The sequence below is a fragment of the Papio anubis genome, chromosome 18 (assembly GCF_008728515.1).
Source record: "Papio anubis isolate 15944 chromosome 18, Panubis1.0, whole genome shotgun sequence".
In the NCBI taxonomy this organism is placed as follows: domain Eukaryota; kingdom Metazoa; phylum Chordata; class Mammalia; order Primates; family Cercopithecidae; genus Papio; species Papio anubis.
This window is the reverse complement of record NC_044993.1, coordinates 59,715,142-59,742,064: the sequence shown is the minus strand read 5'-3', so window position 1 is coordinate 59,742,064 and position 26,923 is coordinate 59,715,142. Positions and strand designations below refer to the sequence as shown.

At 41.6% G+C, this 26,923-nt stretch overlaps 1 protein-coding gene across 13 annotated transcripts in view; it reads left to right on the top strand.

Annotated features, from left to right (window-relative positions):
* MRTFB (myocardin related transcription factor B) overlaps nucleotides 1–26,923 on the top strand; it is a 203,500-nt gene that overhangs the window by 157,177 nt on the left and 19,400 nt on the right. For all 13 annotated transcript variants that reach the window (XR_002519153.2, XM_017953200.2, XM_017953202.3 and 10 more), the window contains 4 exons: nucleotides 13,285–13,422; nucleotides 19,357–19,604; nucleotides 24,812–24,944; nucleotides 25,755–26,792. Coding sequence is in view for 12 of the 13 variants with exons in the window: in XM_017953200.2 (XP_017808689.1) it covers nucleotides 13,285–13,422; nucleotides 19,357–19,604; nucleotides 24,812–24,944; nucleotides 25,755–26,792 (1,557 nt within the window). In the remaining variant the exon portion in view is untranslated. The remainder of the gene's footprint in view (nucleotides 1–13,284; nucleotides 13,423–19,356; nucleotides 19,605–24,811; nucleotides 24,945–25,754; nucleotides 26,793–26,923) is intronic.

The following is a 26,923-nucleotide window of genomic DNA, read 5'->3' as shown; positions in this document are numbered from 1 at the left end:
AGAGCGAGGGAGACTAAACCCTACTGTGTTCTCACATATTTGCTGCACCCTGGTTTTGAGCTTTAAAAATTCGGTAAAAAGAATGTCAAGTATGTGAGTAGATACCATTAACAAACAGTTACACTTATCCATTTGGGTTGTTTGTTCTTTGTTACTGTTTTGACTAGGTTAGGATGTCAGATAGCAATTAGCATGGCCTTAACTTTTAGTAATACAGAATTTGTGTCACAACAGCCACCTATTGTTTAAACTTCAAGACCATTTCACTTGCATGAAAGATTATAATTCTCTTCCTCATATTGCTGGTACTACTGTGTTTTATTTCTGTAGTCTTAAAACATGGTCTCCAGCTAAGTTTTTAATTGAGACCCTTTAACCAGAGGCATTCCCACACAGTGAGCTGACATTCCAGAATTCCTTGAAGGAAAATAGTAATAACAGTGTTTCTTGAAGAATAAATATGGTCTGTTTCTTGCCAGTGCAACACACATTAAGCCTTGGGTCACTCCTGAATTTAAGCAGTAGTTTTCATAGTACCTTCAGTGCTGCTGCAGTACCAGTTCTGCCTGTTACATGCAGACCATTAACAGTCAGCTTTTTATCTGTCGACTAGGGTGATGGGAAAAGACCCACTTTCCAGGATGTTAACAGTTCCTATGTATACATTCAAGAAAAAGAACCTGGAGTCAGGGTTGGCTCCACTGTAGCTTTGCCTGTTAAATCATTTCTGTCCTATGTGCCTTGAGACCTCTTAAAATTGTGTCCTTCATGAAACCCCCTTGTATCAAGTGTTCTAGTATTTATAAGTAAGGTATCTGACAAAGATGATTATTATACTTTTATTCATGTAATTAAAGAAGCATGTGCCTGGTAACTATGCCATACGGATGTCAAAGAAAGATAATTCTTAAGTAGGATTATTAATACACTGTAGGTGCTTTGTTTTGACTTCTTTTTAAAATTAACTACAGAGGTGAACTTTATGATGCTGGTAAAGTCTTGGGGATTTTTGTGTCATCTAAAGGTGATAAGTTTTGTTTTGGCAAATTTTGTACTTTATTTTCACTGTTATCCAGTGTTTGGTTATAGAATTTGTCCAGGCATCTCACTTGATGTATGTAAAATATATTTATCTACCTAAATATACTTATTTTCATATTCGTAGCTCAAGGGGAAAGGACCTTGACACATTGCTTCTCCTTAGACACCAAGTTCCTAGAGGGCAGGGATTTATCTTAGTAACCTCATACTGAGCACAGGGGTCCAGCACACAGCAGGTACTTACTTAATTGATTTAACACATGACAGATTCTTGGAGAGACTCTCTGCAGTCTGTTTTTTCCTGCTTTAGAATTAACCATCATACCACTGCCACAAAGGTGAGCTATGACACAATTTATTAAAATGTGCTTGTAAAACAAAGATAATAAAAGAGCAACATACATGTCTTTCAGGGGTTCTTTGAGATTCTTAATTTTTAATCTTGAAAATAACTCATTGTCAGAGTTTGATGGTAAATTTCATTGCTGTTGAACAGTCCTTGAATTGGCTGTAGTGAAGGACTAGCTTGATTTTTTTAGATATTTCTTTTTTGGTGGGAGGGAGTCTCACTCTGTCGCCCAGGCTGGAGGCAATGGTGGTGATTCTCAGCTCACTACAACCTCTGCCTCCGATTCAAGCCGACTCTGCTCAGCCTCCTGAGTAGCTGGGATTATAGGCACCCACCATCATGCCCAGCTAATTTTTGTATTTTTGTAGAGACAGGGCTTCACCATGTTGGCCATGCTGTCTTGAACTTCTCAGGTGATCGGCCCGCCTTGCCCTCCCAAAGTGCTGGGATTACAGGCATGAGCCACAGCACCCAGCCTATTTAATTTTTGATGCATGGGGACTAATCCTCTTGTAAAGTACAAGTGGTGGGGTAACATCAAATTTCTATGTGACTTTCGCAGGTAACAGAGGTCCACAGACCATACTTTGAGTGAAATCTCTGCCATAGATTTCACTTTCCTTCTTGTTTGCCTGAGCCAAATTTTGTCATTTATTTATTACTAATTGTGTGCTGCATGTTTAATCCTATGGCTTAAACTAAGCTATCCAACCTACAGCCCACAGGCTGCATGCGGCCCAGGACAGCTTTGAATGCAGCCCAACACAAATTCGTAGACTTTCTTAAAACATTATGAGTGGTTTTGTGTGATTTTTTTTCTTTTAGCTCACCAGCTATCGTTAATGTTAATATATTTTATATGTGGCCCAAGACAATTCTTCTTCCAGTGTGGCCCAGGGAAGCCAAAAGATTGGACACCCCTGGCTTAAACTAAACAGAGAAATTAGAAAAATGTGATTTTTTTTTTATGCCTGACTGAGGCAAGGGGCAGTGGCTCAGGCCTATAATTCCAGCACTGTGAGGGGCCAAAGTGGGAGGATCACTTGATCCCAGCAGTTCAAGACCAGTCTGAGCAACAGCGAGAACTTGAACATCACTGATCATTAAAGAAATGCAAACTAAAACCACAATGAGATACCATCTCACGCCAGTCAGAATAATTATTAAAAAGTCAGGAAACAACAGATGCTGGTGAAGCTGCAGAGAAATAAGTAAGGAGAGGTGGCTGTTTTTTCACATTCCAAATTTTCAACAAAAGATGCAAAGAAGGCAGGCATGATAGCACACACCTTTAATCCCAGCTTACTTGGGAAGCTGATGCAGGAGGATTACTTAAATCCAACGGTTCAAGTCTGGTCTGGGCAACATAGCAAAATCCCATTTAAAACAAACAGACAAAAGACTGGGTGCCGTGTCTCAGACCTGTAATCCCAGCAGTTTGGGAGGCCAAGGCAGGTGGATTGCTTGAGCTCAGGAGTTCAAGACCAGCCTGGGCAACATAGTGAGACCCCCATCTCGACTAAAAATACCAAAAAAAAAAAAAAAAGTAGCTGGGCGTGGTAGTGCACACCTATGGTCCCAGCTGCTCGGGAGGCTGAGGTGGGAGGATCACCTGAGCCAAGGGAGCAGAGGTTGCAGTGAGCCGAGATCACACCAGTGTACTCCAGCCTGGATAACAGCGAGACCCTACACACCGCGCCCCCACAAGAAAGAAAAAATCTCCAGAAACTATCTTAGAAGAAACACACATATCTGCCCTACTAGACAAAGGCTTTAAAGTAATTATCTTAAATATATTCAAAAACTAAAAGAAAACATGAACAACAAACTAAAGGAAATTAGGAAAACTACATATGAACAAACTGAGAATGTGGTAGAAATTACTTTTTAAACCCAAACAAATTCTGTAATTGAAGATATAACGGAATTGAAAAATTCACTAGAGGGCTTGAACAGCAGACTCAAACAAGCAGAAGAAAGAATCTGCAAATGATTTGAAATTGAGTCTGAAGACAAAAGGAAAAAAGAATGAAGAGAAGTTAACAGAGACTAAGAGACTTATGGGACACCATCAAGCAGATCAGTGTATTCACCATGAGAGTTCCAAAAGGGGCAGAGATATTAATTAAAGAAATAATGGCCCAAAACTTCACAAATATGAGGAACAACATGGATATACAAATACAGTCATGCTTTGCTTAACAACAAGGATACATTCTGAGCAAAGCATTTGTAGTAGTCAACTCTTGCACTGCTATAAAGAACTACCTGAGACTAGGCAATTTATGAAGAAAAGAGGTTTAATTGACTCACAGTTCCACAGGCTGTACAGGAGGCATGGCTGGGGAGGCCTCAGGAAATTTATAGTCATAGTGGAAGGGTAAAGGGGAAGCAAGTATGTCTTCACATGATGGCAGGAGAGAGCGAGTGAGCACAGGGGCAAGTGCTACACACTTTCAAAAAACCAGATCTCATGAGAACTCATTCACTGTCATGAGAACAGCAAGGGGGAAGTCTGCCCCTGCGATTCTCACCAGGCCCCTCTTCTGACACATGGGGATTATAGTTCGACATGAGATTTGGTCATGAGCCACATTATATCAGCATTGTTTGACAGTTTTGTTGTTGTGAATCATCATAGAGTATACTTACACAAACTTAGATGGTATGGCCTACTACACCTACTACAGTGTACCTTTACAGTGTAAATGGTTTTTTACTACATTTACCATGTAAATGGTTTTTTAAAATACTACACCTGTATAGAGCAGGTCCATTATAATCTTCATATGTGCAGTCCTTTGTTGACCACAATGCCTGTACAAGAAATTCAGTAAACTCCGAAGAAGATAAACTCAAAGAGACCCACAACAACACACAATGTAATCAACTGTCTAAAGTCAAATAAGAGAGAATCTTAAAAGCAGCAAGAGAAAAGTGACTGGTCACATACAAGGAATCCTCAGTAAGACTGTCAGTGGATTTCTCAGTAGAAACCTTGCAGACCAGAAGGCAGTGGGATGATATATTTAAAATGATGAAAGAAGAAAACAGTCACCTGAAAATCATATCCAGCAAAATTGTTTTCAAAAATAAAGGAGAAATTAAAACATTCTCAAACAAAAGCAGAGGGAGTTTATTACCACTAGAATTGCCCTATCAGAAATGCTAAAAAGAATCCTTCAATCTGAAATGAAGGGATGCTAGATAGTAACTCACAGCTATAGGAAAATATAAAATTGGCCAGGCACGGTGGCTCACACCTGTAATCCCAGCACACTTTGGGAGGCCAGAACGAGCAGATCACCTGAGGTCAGGAGTTCAAGACCAGCCTGACCAACATGGAGAAACCCTGTCTCTACTAAAAGTAGAAAATTAGCCAGACATGGTGGCACGGGCCTGTAATCCCAGCTACTCGGGAGGCTGAGGTAGGAGCATCGCTTGAACCCGGGAGGCGGAGGTTGTGGTGAGCCAAGATCGCGCCTTTGCACTCCAGGTTGGGCAACAAGAGCAAAATTCCATCTAAAAAAAAAAAAAAGAAGAAAGAAAGAAAGGTAATATGTGGGCAAATATGAAAACAATATTATAATTTTGGTTTGTAACTCTACTTTTTTTCCTACAGAATTTAAAAGACACATTCATTAAGAATTACAAATCTATGTTAATGGCCACACAGTATATAACAACGTAGTTTGTAAATGACGTCAATAACATAGAGGGGGTGAAGCTGTAAAGAAGTAGCATTTTTTTATGTGACTGAAGTTGTTATCAATGTAAGATAGAATGTCATAATTCTAAGATACTATTTGTAATTCCTATGGAAACAAACAAAAAATTTGTAGAATCTGAACAGCCCTACCCCCAAAAGCTGAGGAAACTCAGAGGCCAAAGAAAGAGGCTGAAAAATCCAGTTTCTCAGAGAGAAATATTTTATAGGAACTTAAAAACAGAAGCAATGTCTCGGGTGGCTGTCCACACCTGCCATCCAGAAAGTATTCATTCATTCGTTCATTCATTCCCGGCTAATTTTGTAGACACAGGGTTTTGCTATATTGACCAGGCTGGTCTCGAACTCTTGAGCTCTGGGAGTCTACCCACCTCAGCCTCCCAGAGATATTCTTTATATAGCAAGCTTTTGGGATAAAACATGTGCAGCTGGTCACACCTTCAGACTTTCTTGTCAAGACGTGACCACTGGGGAAGTTTGATAGCATCTTTATGAGGGGTTATCTATGCTATAGGCATTGTTTAAAGACCTTACTGCAGAACACCTTGCTGTGGAGGGGCCAACCACCAGTCATCATGGTAGTTTTGTTTCAAGATGGCATCAGACACTCTTGGCCATGCAACAGCCTATTTTCCTACAATGCAAAAGGAGAGGAGAAGGGAATCAAAACAAGGCACTACAAAGTATCAAACACAGACATCCTGTGTTCATAGAAGACTTAATATTTTTAATATGTCAATACTACCCCAAACAATCTACAGATTCAGTACAGTCCTGTCAAAATTCTAATGTTGATTTTTGCAGAAATAGAAAAATCTTAAGGAATCCTGAAAAACTAAAACAGTCTTGAATTTTAAAAAAGTTAGAGGTCTCATGCTTCCTGATTTTGAAACTTACTACAAAGACACAGTAATTAAAACGGTGGTATTGGCATAAGATAGATAAATAGAATGGAACAGTGAGCCCAGAAATAAGCCCTTAGATATGGGATCAAATGATCTTCAACAAAGGTGCTAAGACCATTCAGTGAGGAAAGGATAGTCTCATCAACAAATGGTACTGGGAAAACTGGATATCCACATGCAAAAAAGAATGAAGTTGGACCTTTACCTAGCATCACAGGCAAAAATTAACTCCATAGACAGAGATCTAAATCTAATAACAAACTATGGAACTCTTAGAAAATATAGGGGAAAGCTTCATGACACTGGATTGGTTTCCTGGATATGACACCAAAGCAGCAAAAGAAAAAATAATTACATTTCCTCAAAACGTTTTGGCCAGGCATAGTGACTCATGCCTGTAATCCCAGCTGTTTGGAAGGTCAGAGCAGGAGGATCCCTTGAGGCCAAGAGTTGAAGACCAACATGGGCAACATAGTGTGAGACCTCATCTCTACAAAAAATAAAAATTAAAAAACTTAGTCCAGGCGCGGTGGCTCAAGCCTGCAATCCCAGCACTTTGGGAGGCCAAGACGGGTGGATCACGAGGTCAGGAAATCGAGACCATCCAGGCTAACCCCGTGAAACCCCATCTCTACTAAAAAATACAAAAAACTAGCCGGGTGAGGTGGCAGGCGCCTGTAGTCCCAGCTACTCGGGAGCTGAGGCAGGAGAATGGCGTGAACTCGGGAGGCGGAGCTTACAGTGAACTGAGATCCGGCCACTGCACTCCAGCCTGGGCGACAGAGCGAGACTCCCTCTCAAAAAAAAAAAAACTTAGTTGGGCATGGTGGCGTGCACCTATAGTCCTAGCTACTCCAGAAGCTGAGATGAGAGGATGACTTGAGCCCAGGTTCAAGGTTACATTGAGCTATGAAAGCACCACTGCACTCCAGCCTGTGTGACAGAGCAAGAACCTGTCTCTTAAAAGAAAGAAACAAGAAGAAAACTTCAGTGCATCAAAGGACATCAACAGAGTAAAAAAGCAATCCAAAAAATGGGAGAAAATATTTGCAAATCATATGTTATAAGGATTTGCTATGGTTTGGATATTTGTCTCCTCTAAACCTCATGTCAAAATTTGATCCCCATTTGTTAGAGATAGGGCCTAATGGGATGCATTTCTGTCATGGGGGCAGATCCCTCATGAATAAATTAATGGCCTCCCTTGGAAATAAATGAATTCTCACTGCATTAGTTCCCATGAGAGAGAACTTGTTAAAAAAAAAAGAAAAGAAAAGAAAAAAGACAGAAAAGCCTGGATCCTCCCTGCTCTCTCTTGCTCTGTAATCTCTGTACACTGGCTCCCATTTCCCTCCCACCATGAGTGGAAGCAGCCTGAGGCCTTGCCAGATGCACATGCTGGTGCCATGCTTCCTGCAAAATCTGCAGAATCATGACCCAAATAAACCTCTTTTCTTTTATAAATTACCCAGCCTCATTATTTTCTTTTTTTTTTTTTCTTTTTTTGAGACATAGTCTCGCTCTGTCACCCAGGCTGGAGTGCAGTGGCACAATCTCGGCTCACTGCAACCTCCACCTCCCAGGTTCAAGCAATTCTCCTGCCTCAGCTTCCTGAGTAGCTGGGATTACAGGTGCACAACACAATACCCAGCTAATTTTTGTATTTTTAGTAGAGACAGGGTTTCATCACGTTGGTCAGACTGGTCTCGAACTCCTGACCTCGTGATCCGCCTGCCTCGACCTCCCAAAGTGCTGGGATTACAGACGTGAGCCACCATGCCCGGCCAAATGCTTTTTAAAGCAATCCAAAACAGACTAAGACAGGACTAATATCTAATGTACATAAAGAACTCCCACAACTCAACAACAAAAAAATTCGGTTCAAAAGAGGCAAAGGTTTGAATGTGGTTTTTGTTGCAGTCTATCTATCTTAAAAAAAAAAAAAAGGGCAAAGGACTTGAATAGACATCTTTCTTAAGAGGATATGCAAATGGCCAGTAAGCATCTAATAAGATACTAGGTATCACTAATCATTAAGGAAATGCTAATCAAAACCACAAGATACCACCTCATGCCCATCACATGGGCTGCTATCCAAAGAACAGAAAATAAGTTTGGACAGATGTGGATAAATTGGAACTCTTGTATACTGTTGGTGGGAATGTGAAATGGTATAGCCACTGTGGACAGTGTTCAGTCTTCAAAAAATTAAAATAGAATTGCTAAATGAACTAGCAATTCCACTTATGGGTATATGCCCAAAAGTAAACAGGGCCGGGCACGGTGGCTCACACTTGTGATCCCAGCACTTTGGGAGGCCGAGGCGGGCAGATCACTTAAGGTCAGAAGTTCGAGACCAGTCTGGCCAACATGGTGAAACCCCGTCTCTACTAAAAATACAAAAATTGGCCGGGCACGGTGGCTCAAGCCTGTAATCCCAGCACTTTGGGAGGCCGAGGCGGGTGGATCACTTGCGGTCAGAGATCGAGACTATCCTGGCTATCATGGTGAAACCCCGCCTCACTAAAAAATACAAAAACTAGCCGGGCGCGGTGGCGTGGTGCCTGTAGTCTCAGCCACTTGGGAGGCTGAGGTAAGGGAGGTCGGCGAACCCGGAGGCGGAGCTTCTGCAGTGAGGAGAGATCATGCCACTGCACTCCAGCCTGGGATACAGAGCTTGTGACCTCGGCTCAAAAAAAAAAAAAAAAAAAAAAAAAAAATACAAAAATTAACTGGGCGGCTACATGCCTGTAATCCCAGCTATTCAGGAGACTGAGGCAGGAGAATCTCTTAGAACCCAGGAGGTGGAGGTTGCAGTGAGCTGAGGTCGTGCCACTGCACTCCAGCCTGGGCGCATGAGCTAGATCTCCAATTTCAAAAAAAAAAAAAAAAAAAAATAGAATAGAAAACAGGAGTTAGATTGTTAGATCAGAAGATACTTGTATATCCCTGTTCATAGCAGCAACATTCACACTAGCCAGAATGTGAAAGCAACCCAGATGTCCACTGCCAGATGAATGGATAAACAAAATGTGCTATACATGTATGTTGGAATAGTATTCAGCCTTTAAAAAGGAAGGAGATTCTGCAATCCATCATGAATGAAACTCTAGCATTATGTTCAATGAAACAAGCCAGTCACAAAAAGACAAATACTGTATGATTCCACTTATGTAAGATTCTAGAGTAGTAAAAATCATAGAGGCAGAAAAGAAAATGATGATTGCCTGGGGGTGAGGGGAATGTGGAACCAGGGGGACATTGGTTAAGGTATAGAGTTTGCTTGGGAACATGAACCAGTCTGGAGGTTCTGGTAGTGATGGTTGCAGAACAATATAAATGTAATTAATGCCATATACTTAAAAATTGTTCAATAGTAAATTTTATGTTATATACATTTTAGTATAATTTTTTAAATGCACTTTTAAAGCAGGGATACGTGCACATCCTCACTACCAATCAGGTCATGAAGCACTAGATTCTGTGCAAGGAAATTCACTTTTAATATTCAGTTACTTATTCTAAAAGTGAAATGCTTAAACTTATATATTACAGGAACAAATGGTCAGTGCTAGGTGATACATTTTAACAAAGCTAGAGTTTTACATAAAATATTCATCTATTAAACATACAATGTGTGATTTTTGTTTTATTCAACTCGTTCATTTTTCATTTTATTTGGGGATTAGAATATGAAAACAATATTTAAAGAGTAATTGCATTTTGACTTTCTTATTTTGCATATTGCCATCTTAGTTAAGAACTCTGCTGCATCCTAAATTAAAAACATTTATTATTGACTTAAAAACTGTAATACAGAAAAGCTTTGTTTTTAAGTATCTAGTTTCTGTCCCTCAAGACCACATAAAGAAATTCTAATAAAAAGGAACAGTCCGGAAGCAATGACTGGCCCTCGGCCTGTGCACTGCGTTTTGCAGCAGGAACAGTGCAGGCATCTGAAACAGGATAGAGCTTTAATCAGCTGAGAGGTTTGCTCTGACTTCTGTTTTTTTATATTGTGGCAAAGCTTTCCTGTAGCCGTTTCTAGTAGGAGAAAAGTCAGTCTTTATGATCAACAGTGCCTTTTTAGTTTTTTTTTTTTTTTTAATGCATAAATATCCATTAAAAACCATCTTTCTGACATTGTCTTATATGGGTTTCTGATGAAAATTAAAGATCTGGCCCTTGTGAGACCTGTAACCTGTAATGAAACAGTAGTCGGATGCAATAAGACAAAGCAAAATTTGCAGCTTTTTTTGTTTCTTTGGGGAAGCAATTCAGAATCATTTTGAAATTAAATTTTTGTAGAACATAAGTTGAACTTAGGTCTTGGTGGCAATTTAAACCTATTTACATTTTAAATCTTAAAAGTATTCTTTTAAGAATTTGACATATTGCTGAATTTACTATATGGAACAAAGTAAGTTTAAGTATCTCTTATGGCCTGAATACTTTAACTTTTATTTTAGGTTCACAGGTACACGTGCAGGTTTGCTGTATTTATAAATTGTGTGTCACAGGAGTTTGATGTAGATTCTTTTGTCACCCAGGTACTAAGCCTAATACTCAATAGTTATTTTTTCTGCTCCTCTCCCTCCTTCCCACCCTCTACGCTCAAGAAGGCCAGTGTGTGTTGTTCCCCTGTATGTGTCCATGTGTTCTCATTAGTTAGCTCCCACTTGTAAGAACATGTGGTATTTGGTTTTCTGTTCCTGCATTCATTCGCTACCATAATGGCCCCCAGCTCCAGGCCTGGATACTCGTTTAATCCTTTTCGGAATACGTCACTTCAGAATTACTCACATTTAGATTCTTTTGCTAACTTTAGCCACTAGGAGGAGCCTGAGCCCTTGATATGGTCTAAGTGGGGTTCGGTAGGGGAAGGGAGGGGCTTTTGTTGTGTTTTGGTCCTTTCTAAAGCACATTAAAATGGCTGGCAAAATTAGAAGTTTTGATATATTTATCTTTAGATTAGGTAGAGTCAACAATCCCTGTATTTCAGTTGGGTTATTCTTGTGTTATGCTGGAATCTGTGGTTTTCTGGGTAGTAAAGTCATGCTGAAATACTAAAAGAGCTAATAAGATAGGCGTATCAGTAATCAACGCTACAGTTAGGCACAGTCTAGAAATTTAGGCAAGACATAAATATCACATTTGATACCACATCCATGCTCCTGGATTATTTTTCATATGATTAACACTTACTGCTCTCAAATTCATCACACTATCCTCAGTCAGTGGGGGTTGTACTGGTAAAATAGCTTGCCAGGTAAGTAGGATTTATATGCCAGGAAATCTATATAGAGTTCAGAATTCAAACATTTTAGTCTGCTTCACATACCAGTTACATAACAGCCAAGGAATGTTTTCCCCTCTGTGAACATTGACCCACAGATAAGTATTCCCATTTCAAAAAAATATGCAAGGTGAAAGGAAAACCAACCACGTAAAGTCATATTCAGTAAAGAAGTGATCAGCTAACATCATCTTCCACTTTGTGTGAGTCTTGGTTGGTCAGAGATTCACTGAGGATCCAGATGTCTCAGGGCTCTTTGCGGTCAGAAGTCTGCTGGAACATAGGTGTCCAGTCTCTTAGATGAGCCCTTTTCCCTTCATTTCTGTTTAAAAATGAAATTGAATGCAGCCGTCTTTCAAAGTAAGGTCTTTCATATTGTCAACACTCACAGTTACTAATAACTGAAAAGCTGAAATTAGCAGCTGAAGCCTCAGGGAGCAAGAGAGCTGACACGGGCATGCACGATTAATTGCACACTCGGACACGGTCTCAGCTGGGCTTGAGAACGTGACCTAGCGTGAGTAAAGCCAGAAGGAATGCCCATTCATCAATTAAACAAATATTTGTTTGAGTTAACCAGTATGTGCCAAACTTCATATTTCATGCTGCTAATAGCTCTCCAAGTTTTCAGGTCATTTATTTTAGGAAGGAAAAATACAGTTTGCTATTTTAAAATGCAAATACTTTAACAAGATTTTGATTGTTGGTGTGATGAATTCAAGAGTTGTTCAGGGAAGTGGAAGTGATAAAGGAGGACATTTTTCCTTAAGATAAGGCTGGTATAAGTAAGTCCCAAGTAGTAATCAATATGTAAATTTTGACTAGTTTATTACAGTAGTAATTGTTCTTTACAATAAACGAATACTTAAAATCTATGTAAAGTAGATTGCTAGTGAGAATTGATAAAACCTAGTAAAGACTTCTGTAGCTTCCTTTGTTAATATGTGACCCCAAACTGAGATTCAGTAATTGTTGATTTTGGCCTGGGTAACAAAGTAACTTCTTGTTTTAAGTATGGAGAGGTAATATTGTCAGTAAAACAGGTCAACCTTCCCAAAATATATTCTTCAAATCTTCTGTTGCAAGAAATGGGGGAATATGGTTAATGAGAGTTCTAGTCAGATTTGGAGAGAGGAACTGAGGGTGTAAGCACATTTACGGACACGTGGGGGGCATGGGCATTCGGGAAGGATGCTGCCGGAGGGTGGGTCGAGTGTGATACAGGCATTCACCAGGCTCTGCAGGGAAGCCTGAAGGTCATGTTTAGATCAGCCAGGGTCAGCATGACCTATATAGCAAAGGGACTTTATGAATACCATATATTGGCTGGGCACAATGGCTCATGCATGTAATCCCAGCACTTTGGGAGGTTGAGGCAGTGGACCACTTGAGGTCAGGAGTTCCAGACCAGCCTAGCCAATGTGGTGAAACCCCCATCTCTACTAAAAATACAAAAACTAGCCGAGTGTGGTGGTGCATGCCTGTAGTCCCAGATACTTGGGAGGCTGAAGCTGGAGAATTGCTTGAACCCGGGAGGCAGAGGTTGCAGTGAGCCAAGATCACCCTGCTGCATTCCAGTCTGTACGAGACTCCGTCTCAAAAAAAAAAAAAAAAAAAAAAAAAAAAGAATACCATGTATTGTTTTGATCATATATACAAGTGTCTTGGACTTTTCTTTCCCTGCCAATAAAGAGTGCTTCTGACCGTCTTTTTGAGAAAATACTCCGGTATCGTCAATCTAACCTTACTTGGCTTTAGTTCTTCACTGCTCTTGGAGCAAAGACTAAATGATTGGCTCCACTGAGGCGTAAAGCATGTTATTCCACCATCTGGCCTCAGACATATATTTTTCCTTTGCTTCTTTTCTAGTGGACTTAAAAACTAGGTCATTCTCTTGTAATTCTAATTTTTCTGTTTTTATGATCATTAATTTCACAGACTTGTTTCTTTTTGTCTTTTCCATCAGTTTGCTTCAGTGTCCCCAACAGTTCCTGAATTCTTGAAAACTCCTCCAACTGCAGATCAGCCTCCCCCTCGGCCTGCAGCTCCTGTCCTCCCCACAAACACTGTGTCCTCAGCAAAGTCTGGCCCAGCGCTGGTGAAGGTGGGTACTTTGGATACACCATGGGTTTGGTGGCTTTATTTGTGACCCTGTCTATCGCCTTGTGAATGGAAGACAAAGGCATTTATCCAACTTGCTCAGCCTGCCTTTTAGCCCAAAGTCTCAAAAACCAAGCCATGTAAAGACTTGCTAGACTGGGGTCTTCATGTTTGAAACTGTGCTATAGTCATAGAAAAATGGCACAAATTTTGGTCTGTTTAAAACACTAGTGTCCAGATGGAGTGGCTTACCTCTGTAATCCCATTGCTTTGGAAGGCTGAGGTGGGAGGATCACTTGAGGCCAGGAGTTTGAGAATAGTCTGGGCAACATAGCAAGCAACATACCAAGACACTATCTCTACAAAAAATGTAAAAGCCAGAGGTGGTGGTGCATGCCTATAGTCTCAGCTACTCAGGAGGCTGAGGCAAGAGGATCACTTGAGCCCTGGAGTTTGAGGCTGCAGTGAGCTACGATCACACCATTGCACCCCAGCTTGGGTGACAGAGCAAGACCCTGTCTCTTTAAAAAAAAAAAAAAAAAAACTTCTAGGGCTCTGCAGAAAGCCCCAGTTCTGCCACCCAGGCCACTAAGATAAAACAAGAGAAAAACAGATTTAAACTTTTTAGAATTGTGCTTAGAACTTGTAGATAAGGTGGGTGAGGAGAATAAAGTGAGGAATAGTTTAGCAGAATATACATCTCAAACTTTTAAAACTAAAAAAGGATATTATAGTTAGCTAACTTCTCACCACCTTTCAGATGGGGAGACTGAGGCCCAAAGAAGAAATGACAAAGCCAGGAAGGGTCCCAACCTCCCGAATCCAAGTCTAGCTCTCTCCTGCCTCCCCTACCTGTTGCAGCACTCTCGAGGCAAGGGAGCATCTTTCAGATGAACACAATGCATATCCTCATAGCCCTCTGTCCCCAGGACTGTCCTTGTCCTTGACCTTCCTGGAGAGAAGGCTCTTGTCAGCATGGCTGAGTATTGGTGGCTTCAGAACACACATCAGTGTATTTCCCCATCTTCTGTTGCTTAGCATTGGAGTCAGAAATTCCAGAGGGTCACAAGTGGCAACTCTGCCAATGAAATCAGTTTTTACCTCCTCTCCCAACATCCTTATGCATGCAACCCTGACCGCACAGAGAGGGTCTGCATGCACAGCCCTCCTTCCCTGCCAGTCCTCAAAACGAGTTCTCTGCCTCTCCCGTTCTCTGAATGTCTGCTCTTCACTGATGTCTTTAAGGAAGGCTTTGGTTCTACAGGAAGAAGCATTGTTTAAGAATGTGAAATTCAGGGATTGATTAGAGAATTCTAGGACTATGCCAAGAGAGGAGGGGACAGGAAAACATTAGGAAACAGACCAGAATTCTTTCAGTATTTCTATGAGGAAAGCTGTTTCCCATCCTTCGCTTGTGGGGGCTGATAGGTAATAGCAGATTCCATCTGAGGAACACTAGTTACTATGTTTCTGTGCCCCTCCTCTACAGGTGCCTTCTGGACTGTGGCTGGGTCAATTATTTTATCACTCCACAACAGTTATACTCGAACACCATTTTGAGTATAAATTATCCTAGACCCCGTTCATTCTTATGATCAGTTTTAAAAGACTAAAAATAAAATATATAGCCAGGTGCAGTGGCTCATGCCTATAATCCCTGCACTTTGGGAGGCCAGGGCAGGCAGATCACTTGAGGTCAGGACTTTGAGATCAGCCTGGGCAACATGGCAAAACCCCATCTCTATAAAGTGTACAAAAAAATTAGTTGGGCATGGTGGCGAACACCTATGCTCCCAGTTACTCGGAGGCTGAGGTGGGAGGATCACTTGAGTCCATGAGGTTAAGGCTGCAGTGAGTCAAGATCATGCCCCTGTACTCCAGCCTGGGTGACAGAGTGAGACCCTGCCTCAAAAACAAATAAGATGCATTATTGATAATGGAAAAAGCAGGTAAATAGTGAATTGATAAATATTGTGAGATTGAAGGAATAAGTGGGGGAAAGTGTTTTCTGACATCGAGGTATATACTTTAAGTGCCTGATAATTAAAGTGATTTCCAGTTAGCATGCACATTCACCATTCATTTGTTCAACAGATACTTTTTCAAGCACCTTCTGTGTGCCAGGCACTGTTCTGGGTACTAGGAATAAAGCAAGGAACAAAAGATCACTAACATAGAGTATGCCAGGTGGTGATGAATAATGTGAGGATATGGGTGCTGGGGAGACAAGGAGAGACGTGTCTTTTAATTGAAGTGGTCTGGGGATATGCAGATGACATTTGGAGATCTGAAAGAAGATCTAAAGGAAGTGAGGGTGTGAGCCATGAAGATACCTATGGGAAGAAAGTTTGACCAAGGCAGCCAGTATGAGCGCCTCCACCATTGCTGACTCCAACAGCAATGGCGGAGGCAGACAGGGTGTGGCCAGAGAACAGCGTCTGTAGAGCCTTGTAAGAAGTTAGGCTTTGTATTACCACTAAGAGAAGAAGGTGCTGGAAGATTTTTGAGCTGATGTGTTAGAAAGAGTAGTGCACAAAGGTAGAAGCAGAGACAGGTAAAATGCACAGCAGGAGACAGTGGCAGCTGGCGAGATAACAGAAGTGGTTGGATTTTGGCTGTATTTGAAGGCTAAGCTGGCCGGATTTGTAGACAAGTTGGATGTGTGGTGTGAAGAGGAGGAGTTGTGAACCATCTACTGTTGTATGTCTAAGCGACTAGCAACTTGCAGTTGCCACATCCTGTAATGGAAAGGAGTACACCTGGAGTGTGAGATGCTGTACAGGCACCTCTCATGTCCTAGAGGCAGCTGGATAGATGAGTGCAGACGTTAGGAGAGAGGTCTAGGTTGGGAATAGAAATGTGGGTCATCAGTGTATAAATGGTGTTTAAAGCCATGAAACCCAGTAAAATTACCTACGGTCTAAGTACAGGTGAAAAAGCTGTGTAAGAAGTGAGTCCTTGGGAACCTCCATTTTCAAGAGGAGAACCAGCAAAGGAGACTCAGCAAAAACAGCCAGCAAGAGTGAGGCAAGGCAGCCCTGAAGCCAGACATGATGTTTCAAGAAGGGAGAGACTAAATGTATCAAGGCTGCTGTGCCTCAGTTAAAATGAGTGCTGGGAACTGGCCTTGGTTTAACGCTGAAGCACAGCGACCTTGACAAGAACAGTTTCTGAAAACTTAGTTGGAGTGGGCACAAGAGAGCCTGAAAGGCAGAGCTGGAGATGGTGTTACAGAAAGCTTTTCTTGAGAGCTCACAGAAATGGGTCTGTAGCTTTATTGGACTGTAGGGTCAAGGAAGGCTGTTTGTGATCCAGTGGAGTGATCCAGGAGAAGAGTGGGGAACCACAGCCAGGTGTGGGCAAGGGAACACAGAATCCAGTTGAGGAGGGAAGGGCCAGCCTGAGACAGCAACACCAGCAGGAAGGAAAGTGCAGAGTCTCGGTGCAGGCAGGCACTCAGCTCTGTGCTGATCCCTTACATGTTGTTCTCCATGTTTAGGCAGCGAGGTCATCAGTTGACAGTAAGGATGGGGGTGAAATACTAAAGGTTTAGATAGAGAAGAAAAGATAGGCAGTATTCTAGAAGAGTAGGAAAATTAAAGGACCAGAAAAATGTAACAGGATGGCCAGGTAGCACTGATGAACCCTTGAAGTTGGTGGTCACGAGTTTAAAGTGAGACTTGTCAGCATGATTTTATGTTTTTCCTGTAGCCACTTTCAGTTATATGAGTACAGGCATGAAGTGGACCACTGGTTCTCAGCAGGGGTAAGTTTGCCTCCCACCACAGACATTTGGCAATTTCTGGAGATGTTTCTGGTTGTCACAATGCGGGGGACGAGGTGGGTGGGTGGACGTTGCTAGGGGCATCTAATGGGTGGTGGCCAAGGATGCCATTGAACATCCAACAGTGTACAGGATGGGTTCCCACAACACAATTACCTAGCTCAAAACATCAGTAGAGCCACTGTCGAGAAACAGAAGGAGACAGAATTAATTAGATAAGGGTTTTGCCAGGTGTGTATGACAAAGAGGGGACTGTGCAAGTGAGGGGACCGTTGGATATAGCTGGGTAGGGAGGGAAGTGAGAAACATGTAAAGGTTGTAACAGAAAGGGATTGTAGGTCTCAGTGGCATCAAATAATTGTTGTAGTTGGCATCCTGGATGGAGTGAATTGACAAAACACATGGTGGGTATCAGAGATTGGGATGCTGGGAAGCAAGGGAGGTTCAAATAATTATGAGATCTAGGCTATCATCACACAGTGGCTGGCTGAGAGAGGAGATGAGATATCTGGAAGCAATGAAGTCAAGGAACTAAGAGACCTGAATGTTAGAAGGATTGTACATGTGGATATTAAAATCATCAAGAACAGTGACTGAAGTAATGTTGAAGAAAGTAAAAGAGTAGTGGGAGTGTCAGATGTGTCATAGGAGTCAGTAAAGAACTAGGAGGAGGCCAGGTCCTGATGCTCAAGTCTGAAAGCATGAGATGAGATTAACAAGACAATCATTTCCAATACATAATTACTTTTTATAAATTATTTACCAGCATTTAAAAATAAGCTCCTAGTTAATTGGATTATATTATGTCCAGTAGTATTGCAGTAAATGTTTAATAACTGACTGGGCTCAGAAGGCAGATTATAACCTTTGCCAATTCCCATGGTGTAAATATTCCCACAGTGGCCAGTTTCAGGCTACCCATGTGATATTGCTGAATGGGGAGTAGGGAGAAGAAGCACACATTTGGTTCTCATGAGTAAGAGCTGGCTCCAGCACCCCGCTGGCTATGTCCGCAAACTGTTATGTAAAAATGGCCATAAAAATCTTGTTGCAGAATCATTCTTTTATAAAGGGGTTTAAGAATTCATGACATATCAAGTGAAGAGAGAGAAAGGCACGTTTCTAATAAGCATATATGGTATCATCCCAATTATATTAAAACATATCCAAAGGAAGGATATAAAAAAAAATGTTAATAGTCATATTCTATGAATGTTAGAATAGCCTAACATTAGAAATGAGACTATTCCTAACCTGCAGAATGCAGTGAGTTTTTATTCTTCTTTGATTGCAGTGTCCTAATTCTTTGGATATGAATATGATATGATCATAACCATAGCTCCATTTAATTAAGTACTTCTCAAAGTCTTTGTATTAAGTTGGATATGTTCCCTAAAGAAGCTTAGGAATACATTCCTATATTTTTTGTTTGGGTGGGTTTTTTTCAGATGAAGCTATCTTAGAATCTGAATACTGAAAAGTATAAAGTGATCTGATAACTTAAAAACTGAGAAAACAACAAGAACTCAGGAAAACATCATCTGATTCCTAATCTTAAGATGAGAGATACATGGTCTCACATCCCAGTCTTCAAGGAAAAATGTAATATTTTTGAAAAATGTTTAAATTCATGTTCATGTCACACTCAGTATTTGTTTTTTGTTATATTCCTTAGAGATAGTTTATATTCTGTTTTCTTCTCATTGTAAGCATTTTTTCATTTTTACATATTCTCCACAGAATTTTTAGCTGTTACATGGTTTTGGTGAAGTATACTTAATCTTTTCCCATTGGATATTTAGCATGCAGCTTGTTTTTCACTAGGAGATTATATGTGTAAGCACTTGGTAGCGTGTTCACACAGGAGACCCAAGGTCAGTGTGCGTTGAGTTTGAATAGCTCATGAATAGCTCATGCTGAGGCCCTTGCCCATACCCTGAGGGAACAGTGCAGCAGGAGAACATTTCTTGGTCAGAGTTAATATGCAAAAGTTTTCATGGCTCTTGAAATGGATTTAGCATATTGCTTTCCAAAGTGGCTGTACCCATATCTAAGGTACATTTCTTTTTAATTTCAAATCATTTAGGCATACAGTACAATAGATTTCATGTGGTGACATCTCTTTAAATGTTATTTTCTTTTTCTCAAAAATAGCAAAGCCATCCCAAGAATCCAAATGACAAACACCGTAGCAAAAAGTGCAAAGATCCCAAACCACGGGTAAAGAAGTTAAAATACCACCAATACATTCCACCAGATCAGAAGGGTGAGAAGAACGAGCCGCAGATGGACTCCAACTACGCCCGCCTGCTCCAGCAGCAGCAGCTCTTCCTACAGCTGCAGATCCTGAGTCAGCAGAAGCAGCACTACAACTACCAGACCATCCTGCCTGCACCATTCAAGTACGGCGGGGCCCATGCTGTCCTCAACGCGGGGTTTTCTGTGGTTTTTTTTTTTTTTTTTTTTTTTGAGACAGAGTCTCGCTTTGTCAGCCAGGCTGGAGTGCAGTGGCGCGTTCTTGGCTCACTGCAAGCTCCGCCTCGCGAGTTCACGCCATTCTCCTGCATCAGCCTCCTGAGTACCTGGGACTACAGGCTCCTGCCAGCGCGCCCGGCTGATTTCTTGTATTTTTAGGAGAGACGGGGTTTCATCATAGTCTCAATCTCCTGACCTCGTGATCCACCCGCCTCAGCCTCCCAAAGTGCTGGGATTACAGGCTTGAGACACTGCGCCTAGCCTCTGTGGTTTTTTATGAGGAACTATAAGTTACCAAAAGTTGAATATTGTCATTTATTTGTGCTCAGTGATGATTTTCATTTCTTTGTTATCAGAGCTTATCATACAGTGTCTGAAGTCCACATGGTGAGAATGGCCTGCATTCCAAGTCCAGTTTCTGTCCTCCAAAATAGATTCTGAATTTTTACAAGTTAGAAATGCCTTTTCACAATTATTCATCCAGATTTGCCTATTATTAGAACACCAAAATAGTACTAGATGCTCTGAGAAAAGCATAAGTAGTATAAGACCTGTGATAAACAGCTAAAATAGGAGAAAGATGGGCATGAAAGCTGGAGTGGTCAAAGGAAAGCCTGGTGGAAAAGGCAGGATCTTTGTATATAGAAGGCTCAGGAAGGGCCTTTCCAGGCACAGGGGAATGCTATGAGCACTAGTACAGAGGAAAGAATAGAGTAAGTAGTGCCTCTCTTCATTGGAAGATGAGAAACATTGCCTAAACAAAGAATCTGATTTTTAAGAAAAAAAGTGGAAGACAAAAATCGAGTACAGCCAATGTCTAAGGGGACTTGAAGCTGGGCAGAAGAGTCTTACTCGACACAGCAGATAGACAACGGAGTGCTTCAGAGCAGGCTGCTAACGTGGTGAGGCTGCAATGTAAGAAAGAACACCTGGATGCTGGTGTTGCAGGGACATCTAGAGACAGTGAAGAGCTCTGACAGCAGAGGGAGTGTTTCAGAAGACAGTTAAAGGCCTTGGTGACCAGCAACTGCTAAGAAGAAAGGTGTTTTCAAAGTTTTAACCCAACTAGGGGGGACAGAAGGGAGTGAATTCTGACAATTTCTGAAACTGAATTCACAGCAAGGTATCAATGGCTAATTTTAATTAATGTAATAAAGAAAATTTCTGGATATACATTCCCAATATGCTTTTTCTGGGAAACAGGTAAAAATGCAAAGATGTTGTTTTCATTTTCCTCACTTTTCTGGAAAAAGAACTATTTTCATTTGACTCTTGAAAAAGATGCAAAAGTTCATGATAATGAAAAATTACTAGCCGTGATCGTCATTCAACTTATGATTACATGATCTGTAGAAACTTCTGTTTTCTACATGTAGCCTAAGCATTCCCTCATAGGTAGCCCCTCTTTTCCCTCTTAAGATTCAGATATGTTGAGGAAGATTAAACCTGTTAGTAATTCAGACCTAATTGTGAAGTACTTAAATCTAAAACATCAGGGTATGGAGATGAAGAGAGAAAGAACTTTGTATCCAGTTACTATTTTAACAGCAAGCAGGCCCAAGTGAGCGATTGACATTGGAAGGGAATCAGGAGAGACCAAAGAGAATTGGAAGAGAATCAGAGACAAGCTGCTGCTACTTTGCAGCTTTGTCCAGGCCCTAGGGAGGCCTCCTCCACTGCCATCCTCCTTTGGCTTTGGGCACCAATAATAATAATAATGGTAATGATGGCTCACAGTTGCTATGTACAATGCATTGTGCTTAAAACTGTGCATCATCCTCATCTTTGCTGCAAATCTAGGAGGAATTGCTGTTACTGACCCCATTCCCAGATGAGGACGCTATTAAGGTGAAAATCCCAAAGGATTTTTTAGATATCTTTGAAACAGTCTTTTCTGTAATGAAAGAATTTGGCTGTGCGGTTGGGCTTTGTAGATGGGAAGAATCCATCAGAGGTGTGGGCTTGCTGAACTGTTACCAGTTCTTTGTCTTTCCATTAAGGCTTCAGTTCCCCTCTCCTCCTCAGACATTCAGCACCTCTACAATAACCAGGCTCACCCAAGAACACTATCATACAAAAAGACCCAGGATACTAGAAGGAGAAAGAACACTTGTTTTTGTGTATTATTTAACCACAAAAAGAATATAAGTCCTGTTCAGTTTCCAGATCCTAAAAATGGAGACCTTGTTTCCTAACGCACTGTTTATATTTATCAAAATTCCATTACAAGAAACTGAATGTGGAAGTCCTACAGTGCCCATAGTGGTAGGATTTTACCTGAATCATGTAGCCCTTTGCCACCACAAAGGAGCAAGCGCCCAAATGGACTGGGCTTTAGTCCAGCCCAGCTTGTCCGCACAGTGGGAAGTCACTGGAGGTCCCCAAAGGCCACTGCATCCCTCTGAACTCAGGTCTCTCATCTGCCAATTACATTCATCAGCAACCCTCTCCTTTTTTTTTTTTCTCTCCCTCTAATGATTTGGGAGAAAAATAGAATAACATGTTTATATTATTTTAAAGATTGAGCGAAATACCAAACTGTTCATTATAATAGGTAGAGTATTATAGAATCTCAACAGGAAAAAAAAAACAGCATGAGTAGAATAATTACATTCATTCTCAAGGGGATAATACCATTCACAAGGAAGCAAAAGGTGGCTCAGCAGGGAGATTACTCTTATGTAATAAAGCACAGACTTACGTGCAGTCCATAAACACATGCAGTATGTGGTGTTGAAACTTCATGGGGAGAGAGATTTGGAGAAAAATGTCTAAAAGGCTCATTCACACTAATGAATGAAAATAAGGTGGAGAAACATTGATTTAAAGAAACTGTTTTCGTAACTCTGAGATTTTACAGTTGAATTTTTATAAAGGAGAACAATGATGCATAAAATATTTGTCATTTCATCCAATAACAAGAAACTTCATCCCAAAGATTTTAAGTATTTAACTTCAACAAAATTCAGCCAGGTTTTAGAATACCCCCAAAGTGAATGCCAAGAGTTAGCTATTGACAAAGCCAGCATTGGCTTCAACCACAGACTTCCCAGAACTCCTCAGAGAAAGCTCACCCAACTATGGCCGTCACCCCATAGGCACTGTCACCTCAAATCCCTGTTTCAGAATGTGGAATTCCAAGTCTCTTGGCTTCGGCACCAAGTCTGAAGCTGCAGTGGAATCGGCTGTATGGTAGCAACCATCCAGAAAGGAAACACCACTGTTACGAAGAGTATCACAGTTGGAAGATGTTAGGTGGGGATCTGGTTTTAATACTGAAAGTTTAGGGAAATTAGTACAAAGTACCTAACTGTAGTAGAATTTGACAAGTGATGCACCAACTTCTCTTAAATAAGCTTTTTAAATTGAAGTATAGCTTACATACAGAAAAGTCCATAAATTGTAAGTGAAAATTGATACAAAAATAAATACACTCCTGTATCCAATACTCAAACCAAGAACATTATCAGTACCCCAAAAGCCCCCTTTGTGTCCCTTTTCTGTGATGATCCTGACTTCTATCTGCAGAGATTAGTTTTGCCTGTTTTTTTGTTTTTTTGAGACGGAGTCTCGCTCTGTCGCCCAGGCTGGAGTGCAGTGGCGCAATCTCGGCTCACTGCAAGCTCCGCCTCCCAGGTTCATGCCATTCTCCTGCCTCAGCCTCCACAGTAGCTGGGACTACAGGTGCCCGCCACCACACCCAGCTAATTTTTGCATTTTTTAGTAGAGACGGGGTTTCACCATGTTAGCCAGGATGGTCTCAATCTCCTGACCTCATGATCTGCCCGCCTCGGCCTTCCAAAGTGTAGTTTTGCCTGTTTTTGAACTTTATATACATGCAATCTTACAGTATACCTAGGAGCATCTTTGTTGGTGCCGATAGCAGTTCTTTTTTTTGTTTGTTTAATATTTTGTGGCTGACTGTACCGTAATTTAATCCAACTCACTCTTGATGCATAGTTGGGTTGTTTCCAGTTGGGGTTATTATGAATCACCCCGTAGTAAATAGTCTGTCTTTTGGTATACATACATGTGTCTTTCTTTAGATGTCTATCTAGGAATGGAATTGCAGGATCATAGGATAGGCAGATGTTTTTCTTTAGTACAGTTTTCCAAAATAGCTGCATCATTCACACCTCTGCCAGCAGTGTGTGATTGTTGTGGTTGTCCCAGGTACTTGGTATCAGTCTTACTTATTATAGCAATTCCGCTGAAAATGCAGGGCTATTCTGTTGTGATTTGCGTTTTCCGCATACCTAATGAGGTTGAACCATTGTTCCTTTATTTATTGACCATTGGGATATGCTTTCTTGTGATACATCTGAGATTTTTCCCCTACTTTTCCACTGGGTTTTCTGTCTCTTTCTTACTGATTTTAAAAGACCTCTTTATATACTTTAGATATGAGGTGTTTGTCAGAAATATATATTACAGATCTGTTACCCTGCACTGTGGCTTGACTTTTCACTGTCTTAAAGATGTCCCTTTTACTTAGTGCTTTTTATGTCCTATTTAAGAAATCTTTGTCTACCCAAAGACCATGAAGATACTATTCTGACTGTTTTTCTGAAAGATTTTCATAATTCACATGTAGATTTTGGGAACAAGGTGAGGTGGGGCCAATCAAGAGCCATGTTTTTTCTGTGTGAATTTCCAGCGTAGCGTGGTGCCATCAGAAGTCCCGCCCTCTCTCCACTACATCACGGTGTCCTCTTTTTGGTAACTCAAGGGTCCAGGTATGCAGAGGGCCATTTCTGGATTTGCTGGGAGTCTCTCATTTGCCTGTCGTTCTGTCCCTGTATCAGCAACATCCTACGTTAATTATGCATTGATGTCTGGTGGTGTGACTCTTCCAGCTTTGCTTTTCTTCAAGGATTCGTGGCCATTCTTGGCCCTTTGCATTTCCATATAGAGCTTAGAATCGCCTTCTAAATTTCCACCACGCTAGCAAACAAACAAAACCTGCAGGGATTTCATTGAGATCTAATGTAATTGGCGTATTTACAATATTCAGCCTTCCAAATCCATGACCATGGTATCTTTCTCTTCATAAGTTAGTCAACTTGTTAATAGAAACAATGTCAAATCTAGAAATTATTTTATTATAAACTCTAATTTTCTTTTTCTTTTGAAGGCCACTCAATGACAAAACTAGTAACAGTGGGAATTCAGCTTTGAACAATACCACACCTAACACACCAAGACAGAATACATCTGCTCCTGTGAGAAAGCCAGGACCTCTGCCTTCTAGCCTGGATGACTTAAAGGTGACAATTCCAACTGGAGCTTATTCACCCCTGAGTACCACAAACATGTAAATGATTTGCCAGATTTGTCTAGCAGACATTACGTAGTTTTCAATAGACATTCAACTTTACCAACAATATGATCATCTTTATAAAGGTACTTTCTTTTTACTTCCACTAAATTTTCTTTTAAAGCAACCAATAACTGCCGTTTACTGAGTGTGTACCTTGTGCGGGCACCTGCCAGTTCTGCTGGATTCCAGAGGCTGTGATTTTTTTTTTTCTTCCCTGCTCAATGCCAAGTTTGGGAGAAGCAGGAAAATGTAACAGTTAAGAATATGAGCTCTAGGGCCAGCCTTTTTAGGTTTCTATCACAGCTCAGCCTTCTATTATCTGTGGTACTGTGAGTGAGTGCTTCAACCTCTCTCTTCCCGTTGCCTCCTGATCTGTAAAATGGGAAGAATAATGATACGGACACCTCATAGGGTCATGTGAAGACGAGTGGAAAGAATAGAGCACTGCCAACAGTGTCTTGCACATGGCAGCTACTCAGTAAATGCAGCTGTACCGTCATCATTCCTGGTAGTATCTCTCTGCTTTGACATAAAAGCGGAATTACCCTCTAAAAAGCCTTACTGTATCACTGGCTCCGAGTACTTCTAGTCTGTAGTTATCTGTTTCTGTGTGCTTAAATAGAAAACCAGTTCCACTTTCAGGTGTGCAGTAACACAGTTGTCTGACAGACACAGGCACCTTTCCCATCACAAAAGTGTACTGTAGATTTGCCAGAAAGCTCCAATACCAAGAGATCTGCTTTGTTTGTACCTCCAGGTGTCAGAACTGAAGACAGAACTGAAGTTAAGGGGTCTGCCAGTGTCAGGCACCAAACCAGACCTCATTGAGCGCCTGAAACCCTACCAGGAAGTGAACAGCAGCGGCCTTGCTGCTGGGGGCATCGTGGCAGTGTCATCGTCAGCCATTGTCACCAGTAACCCAGAAGTCACTGTGGCCTTGCCGGTTACAACACTACACAACACTGTGACTAGCCCAGTCTCTACTCTCAAGGCAGAATTGCCATCTACAGGAACCAGCAACGCAGCCCGTGTGGAAAATGTTCATTCCCCTCTGCCCATTTCACCATCTCCCTCTGAACAGTCCAGTCTCAGTACCGATGACACAAATATGGCAGACACTTTCACCGAGATTATGACCATGATGTCTCCTTCACAGTTCTTGAGTTCATCTCCTTTGAGAATGACAAATAATGAAGACAGTCTGAGTCCTACCAGCAGCACTCTGTCGAACCTGGAACTGGATGCAGCCGAGAAGGATCGCAAGCTTCAGGAGAAAGAGAAGCAAATCGAAGAACTGAAGAGGAAACTGGAACAAGAGCAGAAGCTCGTGGAAGTGCTGAAAATGCAACTTGAGGTTGAAAAACGAGGGCAGCAACAGCGGCCCCTGGAACCCCAGCCCAGTGCCCCAAGTCATTCTGTCAACAAGTCAGATCAGAAGCACAGCAGCCTTGGCTCCTCCATCAAAGACGAGGCCTCACTACCCGACTGCTCCAGCTCCAGGCAGCCCATCCCAGTAGCCAGCCACACTGTAGGCCAGCCTGTCTCTACAGTTGGCCAGACCCTTGTTGCCAAAAAGGCTGTAGTTATCAAGCAAGAGGTCCCTGTGGCCCAGGCAGAGCAGCAGAGTGTCGTCTCGCAGTTTTATGTGAGTTCCCAGGGACAGCCACCGCCTGCTGTTGTTGCTCAGCCCCAGGCTTTACTGACCACGCAGACTGCTCAGCTCCTGCTCCCAGTGTCCATCCAGGGCTCGAGTGTCACCTCAGTGCAACTCCCTGTAGGCAGCCTCAAACTCCAGGTGTGAAGTGTATCTTCTAACTACTTTGCCTTACAGCATGCTTGGAATGCAAACCCTGCTAAGGAAGGAACCATACCTGAGCTCTTTCATCAATGCATCCAGAGGAGACCTCACAGAGGAAACATATGCAT